A 9,613-nucleotide genomic window follows, 5' to 3' on the forward strand; every position below is an offset into this window, starting at 1 on the left:
GCAAGCACTGCTCAGCAGCAGCCAAAAAATTGTGTGGTATCAACACTGTTTTAGTCCCAAATTCAGAACACAGCACCTTATGATCCGCTGTGAAGAAAAATTAACTCCATCCCCAAGTACTTTGACCTCTACCCTATGATAATAAGAGGGAGAGCCAATAAAAGTAAACTGTAGCCTGCTTGCTGTTCTCAGAGGTGCTGTCTTTCAGTGATGACCATTGCCATGCATTGTTCAATGGAAGTGAAGCAAATAACCTTTCAGAAAGATGGTAGATCACTTTGCAAAGATTGTGTCTCAAGTCTTTCTACAAAAGTGTGAAAGGAAATAAATCTGAAATAAGTCTGTTTACTAATTGAGTTCTATAATGGAAGAGGAAAAGGAAGGTCTTTGCTTCTCAGTGAATATTAACAGAGATTATAGTGTGTTGAAAAGTAATGTGTGGGGTTTTTTCCCCAGTCAGTTCTAAATAGAAGACAAGTTTTAAGTGTCTGTTCAAGATTAGGTAGGCTCAGAAGTCTGAAATTGTAAATGTAATTACAAACTGAGCGATAAGAGGAGGGTTATTTTGCTTAAGACTACTAATATTGCACCAAGATACGTATCTGTGCCTTATGAACTTGCTGGGGAAATGGAAGACCTCGTGACACGGAGTGGGGCTAGATGTGGGAACAGTAGCCATACATACATGTGCATTAAAAACACCAGTTAGGAGAATATATAGAAGAATTGTATATTGGTGTTAAATTGGTTAATGCATATCTCAAAAAACTATTGGCTTATGTAACAACAACATATCTCCTCCTTTCTTTCTTTGTTAATTATATTTTTAAATTATTTTTTAATATTATTCTTTAAGCTAAGCTTGATTTTGTCTTAGCCAGTTAAAGTGCTGTTGAAATCAATGTATTACTTCTCCCTTCTACTTCTCTTTGGGCTATGCAGGTTATGTCCAAGCATCAAAGCAAGACAAGAAGTTCATGGCTTGTGCTCCAGATTACTCCTATGCTGCTCTTTGTGAGTGCTTGCGACGAGTTTTCATCTATCGTCAACCAACACCTCTGTCGACAGTTCTCTACAACAGGAAGGAAGGAAGACAAGTAGGACAGGTTGCTAAGCAGCTAGTAGCAACCCTGGAAGCCAATGATCCTATCTTAGGCTTTCAAGCTACAAGTGAGAGATTATTTGTTCTCACAACAAAAACCTTGTTTTTAATAAAAGTGAACTCTGGAAATTAATTATTCAGTATATTCTACTGTAGTTTGTGTTAATGATTTGTTAAAGAACTGGCTAGGTAAATGATCTGAGAAGTTCAGTACAATTTGCTGAAGTTTAAAAAGGAGATATTTTACAGGGGAATCAAAATTTTTCATTAGAATTTTTCTGTAAGATAGAAAGTTTTTCAACTTTGCTGTCACTGAAGTAAGCTTTTTCAGACCTATGGGAAAAAGTCTTCTGTGCTAACAGCTTTCTCAAAGCAATTCTCAGAGACTGGTATTGCGTAGGTGAATAGATTTCTGCATTGGTTTTTTCCGAACGACTGTGTTTGCCATATTTCTGAGTTTAGAGAATTCACTTCTGTTTTTAAGTGCCACTGTTTACCTATGAAGGAACTAGTCTGATAAAGAAAATAAAGCCTTGAGTTACAAACCTATGATGTGCAAAGTAAAGAAGTGTGTATCATGAAGAAAAAAAATCCCAAATTCAAATACTATTGGCCAAAAAAGGATTTAATATTTCAGTATTGAGTAGTATTGAGTGAAATGTGAATGGAACGAATGGATTATTATGTTTCTTAGGTAATTAATTCAAGTGGAATAATTTAATTGTATTTGCAGATTTTAGATTATTGACTTGGGCCTTAGTCATGCTTGCAGTGAAATCTGTTCACACTTTAAAAGACACTAGAATAGCTTTTAGTAGATATTTCTTGAAGCAAAGTAAGGGTGAATGTGTAGCTGACGATTACATATCGAATGGTATTAGTCAAGGTCTAATTATACTCTCAGTTTGTGTCATTTTCACTTGACACTGTACTTCATCTCAAGCGGCTAATTTAGAATTAGAAAATGGCTGACAGAAAAAACACCTGTATTATAACCGGAGACGGGAAACTCGGAAGTGCTGCTTCTGCCTCGGATATCACTGTAAATACTGTGTTGTTAGTTAACCATTCTGTCTGTGATGCACAGGTCCAAATGTGGTATATGTGCAACGTTAGAGGATGCAGGCCCTGAGGATGCTTCAGTTTAACAAACTGGCATGGTCAATCGTATCGAATAGTTTTATCCAAAGATTTTTATTTATTATTTTAAATTGACATTGTCAATACAGTTAAACCAAAAAAGGATCAGTTGTGACAACTCCACCCTGGGTTGTGGTTTGTTTGTTTGTTTTCATAGTTTGCTTACAACTTCATAGCAAAGAATGCCTAATATATTGTGTGCTGGCAGGAAAGCTGCTGTGTTCTGTTCTGTGGTACCGAAGTACTGAGACAGACACAAATACAAGAGGCCTAATAGTTTGCATCTCTTCCAATATTATTTCAGAACTCTGTAAGAATCTTTTGAGAGGAAAATAAGTGTTCCTTTTTAATGGACTAACAGTTTCTCAGTTGTGATTGTTTTGAGTCTCCTGTAAATTCTCCAGTCTTGTACCAGTGAAATGATTAAATAATATAGTGAGGATTTAAGAGGGAGACAAGCAGTTCTGGCTTGCAAAAAACCCTCCAAATGCAGGAGCTTTTCAAGGAACCTTATTTTCCTCCTCCTCACAGCAGTATTATATTGTATATCCAATACTGAAAAGTTTTTCCTTACTCTTACTTGGGTAAGTTAAAACAGACTTAATTTGCAAACATACTCTTCTATTTTTTAAAACTGTCTTGAAAATGCTTTTTAAAAAGCCTCAGTGAATGTGTTACTGTTTCATGACTGTTTTGCATCTAAATTTTCATTGTTGGGCAATAATGTCAAACAAGGTGCAGAGGTCCTTTAGAAAAGATTTTATGTAGTTGATTACTTTGCAGCATCAAGTGCTTTGAGATTTATATCAATATTGCTTAGTAACCTGAGATGTAATCATTGGGAACAGAGTTAGGAACATGTGGTGATATTTGGGGAATGGAGGAATGAAGGAGGAGTGAAGGAACATGCTTTTGTCACCTCAGGTCTGTTGCAGGAAGCTTCAGTATAGATGAAAATTTCAGCTGTTGTTAAATTCTCCTTGCTGTGGGTTAGATATCTGGAAACATACTCTGGTGTCTCCTGCAACAGAGGAAACAAAGTCAAGTAAAATGGTTACCTCTTCAGAGGCGGTATTAAAATATGTAATGACTAAAACTCACATTCTGCCCAAATGTGTGTCTGTTTCAAGGGAGTTCTTGTTTGCCCCTGGGAACAACGGAACATGGGGAACAGGTTCATCCTTTTTTCCATGTTACTCATATACTTGCAATTATGGTGTTCTCAGAAAGGATATGTCAGATAGTCTCTCTTTTACTTTGCTTTCTCTGAGAGTTAAGGACATTGTATTATTTAAAAGATTTGTTGCCTTGAGGAACCTTGCATGCTGTTGCACAGCAAGCTTCTATAATTAAATGGCTGCAAGCCACAGGGAGGCACTTACTATCAGCGTTTCCATTTCTGTGTTCGCTTAATTGTAAGGCCTATTTGTTTAGTATATTAATGTAGGCTTATACAAAGTATAGAATGCGGATGTTTAAAAGAGGGGATTTTCTGAGAACCATACTTTAATTTTGCTGGGATTTTCTTTCTTGACATCTTACATTTTAAGACACAGTACTTCCTGAGAGGTCCAAATCACAATCTGTTTACAGAATTTCTGAGAAAATATTTGGATATTACAGCCTTGCATTATTTATTTCTAATATTATTTTTCAGTGTTTTCCTTGGCTGCATATTTGGAATGTATCATGTATTCTTCTACAAGTTTAAATAAATGGAAAAATGTTGAATTTATTAATAAAGGGTTTTAAAATTATCTTAGGATTTCTGTTTGTTTCAAGCGTGCCTCCTTCCTATGCTACTGAAACAAAATAGAAAAATAGAAACAAGAAATTTCTTAAAATAAGACTTTTTATATGAAGGAGTCTTCTGCTAGGGTGAAGTTCCGATGGGTGTCTGCACTGCAAGGTCACAGCTGTTGCCAGGATGTGCACTATTGTGCTCCTTGTTCACTTCTTTGAAAATGCCTGTACAGTTTTTTTCCTATCTCATATCTGCCACCATACAAATTTACGGAGGTAGTTACTGAAGGGAGCTGATACATATTCAGTGTGTTCTTGTGCTAAAGTGCACATTGCATCCTCTCATCCCGTGTCTGTGTGGTGCACAGGACTCAAACGATTTGGACAGACCTTCCAGATGGAAGAAGGAGAGAGATCTGCACATCCTTCCTCTCCCGCTGCCGTAACCCAGGGGTGGTTTTTTGCTGGAGAGTGAAGGAGAAGAGGAAGGATTTTGTCTGTACATGCGTCCTGTGTCCAAAAGTGGTTCTTCATTAGTGAAACAGCAGACCTTGTGACAGTAATAGACAATGTTGAAGCTTGTATTTAATTTCAGTTTGCTGTGCTTTGTTTCAATAATGGATGTTATTACCACTATAACTTTGAACTTTCCTTGCCTTCTGTCAATTTATATTTTCTATTCTCATTACGCAGATTAGATGAACTTGATGCCTGCAGTCAGTTACACATTAGCATGTAATAACTTGAATTATTGCTGAATCTGCCACATAAAATACTTCAGATAGATAGATAGGTTTGAATTTTTTGAGTTAAACTGTTAATATCCCAAACTTACATATCGCTGCTTGCTTATGAATTAAATTGCTAATAACCATGGCAATTGTCAACTTCTGATTCTCACTTCAAGTTTTTCCTCATTCTGTGGGAGAATAAAATGTGCATGGTCACCTCTCTGATAATGGCATCAGTGGTCCTAGACGTTTCATGTGCTGCTCCATCTTGCTGGGTAGGGCAGATGTACATAACTGAAGTAAGAACTTACTCCCCTTGTCCCAAAAGGAGTGTTGTCTTTTATACCCAAATACGAGCTGCTTCAGGTACTAACAGCTGCACTTTGACTAACAGGATTGCTTTTGCAAACTGCTTCTGCAGTTTGGTGTAGAATTTTGCGCAGGCAGAGCTATGTGCCATTCATAACAGCTTTCTGGAAATCTGGTGAGATTTGTTTCCCTTCCTCCCCATGCAAGGTATCTGCATTTGTGGTATGGATAAAGATCAGCAAGGGCAAAAGGTAACTTAGCTGCAGTCTTTGAGGTAGAACCACCAAATATCAACCAAGTATTTTGGTCAAGATTACTGCAATAATTTCAAAATCAAGGTTTAGTACTATTTTGCTTGGAGAAGTATCTGCTGGTGTCTTTTTTTTTTTCTCTCCTTTAAAAAAGGTTTAAGCTACTTCTGAAAAATTACTCTCTTTTAACAAAGGTGTTTACCATGATGTAGTAGCCGGGTATCGATTAAAATCTGACAATAGATATAATCAACAAGTTCAGACGTAGACCTGGAAAATATTTATCATAATCATTACTGATCTCGTGGTCTAGGCACAATATCCTTTATAAACCATTCCAGTGTGGTTTTGCAATTGAATTAAATTGGCACTTGCAAGGAATTGTTAAGGACAGTGAAAGAAACTCAAATTTAAAAATTAATCATTTTAGAGTGTCACTCTATTTTTGGTATTTCTTTTCTACTGGTTTTATGACAAGTTTTCCTGTGCGGATTGTCCCACTTCAATATGGAAGGACCTGTAAGTCTGGCATAAATGTGTAGTAATCTGATGAAAACTGCTTTATGTGAAAACCATGGTTATGAATCCCGTGGAGTTCTTCCTCTTCTGAGGATTAAATATATAATATCTCAATATTGCATTATACCCAAACTTAACCAGCTCAGAGGCCAAATATTGAGCAGATGCCTCAAGTTGGAAGAAATGATGCAGGAGTAATGAGCATTTATTTTTATCAAAACAAGTGAGGTTTAGTGGGGAAAAGATATAAGATCCACTGAGTACTAATTCAGTCACTTTATCACTGAAATTGCTGCTGATTGGCCTTTAATGATTTTTCTCTTTGACGCTCTTCATTTTCATTCCTCCATGTGTCCCCTCTAATAAATATAGAGTACCATATGGTAATTTAAGGTTGAGCAATTTATTGGAATTTCCTGGATAACTGAATTTGATACCCCGTTTGCACATGGGGTATCTAAAATATTGATATGAGGTACAAGATGGATACATCTAGTTGTAAAGAGACCGGCAACACTGGCTCTTGATTTGATCAAGAGCTGATGACCATCTAAGCAGAAATAAAAATTGATGCTGTGGAGACACTTTCTTGAGTTGCAATGTCAGATTCTAAAAAGAGTAAAAACATGGGAACCTGTGCAGAACAGGCTGGCTTGGGCATGATCAAATATACACAGCTTACCTTTTAAAATCTCCTAGAAATATATGCAATACTCCATTCAAAGCAGTTGGATCGGCCAGAAGGAGAACACGTGTGCGATCAACACTTCCTCTGTTCCCATTTTATATGCGTTTGGCAAGGGTAAGTCATCTACAAAACTGCCTGGATGCTGCCGTCATCGGCGTTACTCCTTTTGTGCCGTTTCTTGTCTGATACAGCTCCAGGTGCTTGCATAATAGCTAACAAGATACTTAAATAAAAAGTATTGGCTGCAGTTAGCAGTGCAGTTCTGAACCTCTTTGGATCCAGTGATAAAATCTGCCTTTTCACATGAAAGCAAAAAACTCCTAGAACTTGGGCTGCTTTATTGTTTCAGGTTTTTTTTCTGGGAAGTACATCAATAATCTTTTTCTCTCTTACACTTTAAAAAACAAATGCAATATCCTCAAAGTTTGAACCTGGTGTGTCTTAATGCCATGGGGACATCAGTGCATCTGTCACTGACTCGGTCTGTGTTTCAGAGAAAAATTATCCTGCGAGTTGCTTGAACTGCTCGCTCTTCCGTCAGGAAGTGGGGAAAAAGTGAATCCAGCTTATTTTTAATAGGTTCACCTTGCCGGTTTACATGGCTACAGTCTCTGAGCTCCATAGAATTCAACGTACTGGAAGGTCTCAGGTGCCCAGACAAAGGGAGCTGTGGGCTAGTTAGCACAACCTTTCACTGTGTGAACACATCTGGTGTGTCTACGCAAATTCTAGTGCTCTTAGTTATCTAACGTCATCAATCTCTATTTTCTATGCTGGTGGAAATAAGGTAGCTTGCTAGCTGACTGCAGTATCTACTTTGGAAGGAAAGAGCACAAAATAGGCTCTTGGAGATATTTTTCTATATCAAATGTGATTTATACCATGACAAATCATTTATGTGTTTTTTGACTTTGAGTTGATTAATGTTTACAATTAATGAATTCCCACAACTCAAATTATCTAGAGGAATTATTCACAGACCTGTAAGTAAACATATGAGAACATTAATTCAGAACTGGAGATAATTAGCACTTCTCATTAGTATTTAATTTTCAGCTGGTTACTCAATCTTCATTATGTGAACTAAACTTCTCGAAACCTTTAAGAACTAGTTCACTTTGCAACTCTTGAGCGCTCCTGACTGAGAAAGTGGAGCTTTGCTGCCGAAGTACTGGCAGTGGTCAAAGTCAACAAGGCCAGAGAGGACTAGTGAGCGGTTAGGTCATGGTGCTTTGAAAGCAACCTGCCAATGCAAAGGGAGTGCATCTGCTTAAATCCTACCACTTCTGGATGTTTCTTGAGCTTCGCAGTCCTCATCGTTCCTAAGCAAGGTTATAGCCTAGGAAGAAGCAACTTGCAGAACCTAGCCCGTGCTGCCTTGCAGCTCTGCAGAGGTTCCAACTGTGTGAAGTTCAATAACAATGTATTTGTACCAGTGATGTTCAGCTGTGCCCATATGCACAGGACTTTCCCCTGAAATGCAAGGTATGTGTGTGGTTGGGTCTGAAATATAAAATACATAATCAAGTGGTTTGGCCAAAGCTCAATCCTTCTGTCTCTCATGTTTCTTAAGCAACTGCTTTTGGGTACTCGATTCCTCACACTTTGTTACAAGCAAAGAGGCACAGGGCTCTGCTGTCCGCAGCCCCACGCCCCTCAGCTTTGGGATGCTGGCTCTGGAATCAGCTGTGGCACTGCTACAAAATGGCACAGCTCCAGTTTTCCTTCTCATCGGCCAGGTCACGCTCAGCTCTTGGTGTCTCTGCCGTTCGGTTCGAACCACCCTCCTCACCCACCAGCCCCCTGTGCCCCGCGCTGCAGTACTTGCTGTAGTCCTCTGCCTTGGGTGGGTTATGCAGAACTGAGCCCTCCTGGGCTTCAGGCAATGGGTGCGTGTCTCCAAGCTCAAACAGCCCCGGGGGGTTGTGGCTCTGCCTGCTGGAGCATTTCCCATCTCCCTACACAGAGAAACTCTAAACATTTTTCCCAAAGCAGAGGGAGGCAGACTAAATTATGTTGAGGATGTGACAGAGGAGTTGCTAGAAGATGTTTAAGGGCTGCATGATAGGTCATGAGCAGGTCTGGTCCTAAGGGGTCCTGGGAAGACAATGTGTTTCTGAGCCGTGCTGCCTTCGTGTTCTTCCTGGGCCAGCTCGCTCTCTTCCTTCTCTGTTTTAATGGAGGAAACTGTTATGCCTTTAACTGTGGCGGGGGTTAGGGTTCCTGTGATGGCAGCACGGAACCAAAATTCAGAGAAACTCTTCAAAAGCCAGGACAAGGAAGGTGCATTGCTTTTTAAGCTGTTCTGAATTTTTCCCATTCAAACACTTGAGAGGAAACAATATATAATTGCTGCCAAGTGAGGAAAACATTCAGAGAAAGCTGAGGGTATATTTTAAATAAATTGAGTATCATACGTGTTTATATGTATGAAAATGCGCACAGAAGACGAGGAGAGAAGCAAGCCATACGGCAGTAGGTTACGAATGGCTGTACTGCTTAGGGAAATTAATAACTCTAAGCACTGATATATATGAGCCTGCTGGGGTTCAGATGTTCACATGCTGGTGCTTCAAGAAACTAGCTGAATCAATAAACAAATATCTGAAACATAAAAAACCTAAGCCAGCATCCAGCTTAAAAATTCAGAAAAAAAGTCCTTAAAAAGGACTTAAAAAAAAAATAGTCTGGACTTCTACTAAGACTGAAATACAAATAAGATTAAAAGGAGCTTGTTTATTTTTATATATTTGTGCTGCCCTGTCACTAGTTCTAAAGCATCTGTTTCCTGATGTTCACAGCTTTCTGTCTTAGACTCTAAAAATATTCTGTTAACATCAATATTAACTTCTTTAATTACTGAAGCAGTCATTCAAAAATTCCTTTAGAGCCATCAATCACTGTTACTCATGGACTGCAAAATACATGCTTTCTTCCTTCATAAAAGAGAAAAAGGTTTTTATACAAGTTTCCTTCATTTCCTCTGTGTCTTGTCTTTGGCAGAAACCCCAAACTTTTATCGGAAAAGAAACGTGCTGGAAGCAACGCACAAGGGTAAGCTCAAAGCAAAGAGGTTTGGAGCTTTCTCGTCAGGACACCTGACCGTAGCAACAGGGGCATGTTTAAAGAT

General features: G+C 38.6%; 1 protein-coding gene across 4 annotated transcripts in view; it reads left to right on the forward strand.

Annotated features, from left to right (window-relative positions):
* Positions 1–3,997, forward strand: part of NUDCD1 (NudC domain containing 1) — a 43,746-nt gene extending 39,749 nt beyond the window's left edge. For all 4 annotated transcript variants that reach the window (XM_054814812.1, XM_054814813.1, XM_054814814.1 and 1 more), the window contains one exon: positions 943–3,997. In XM_054814812.1, the coding sequence (XP_054670787.1) occupies positions 943–1,235 (293 nt within the window). In that variant the 3' untranslated portion in view covers positions 1,236–3,997. The remainder of the gene's footprint in view (positions 1–942) is intronic.
* The last annotated feature ends 5,616 nt before the right edge of the window (positions 3,998–9,613 follow it).

Source organism: Grus americana, chromosome 2 (assembly GCF_028858705.1).
Source record: "Grus americana isolate bGruAme1 chromosome 2, bGruAme1.mat, whole genome shotgun sequence".
Taxonomy (NCBI): domain Eukaryota; kingdom Metazoa; phylum Chordata; class Aves; order Gruiformes; family Gruidae; genus Grus; species Grus americana.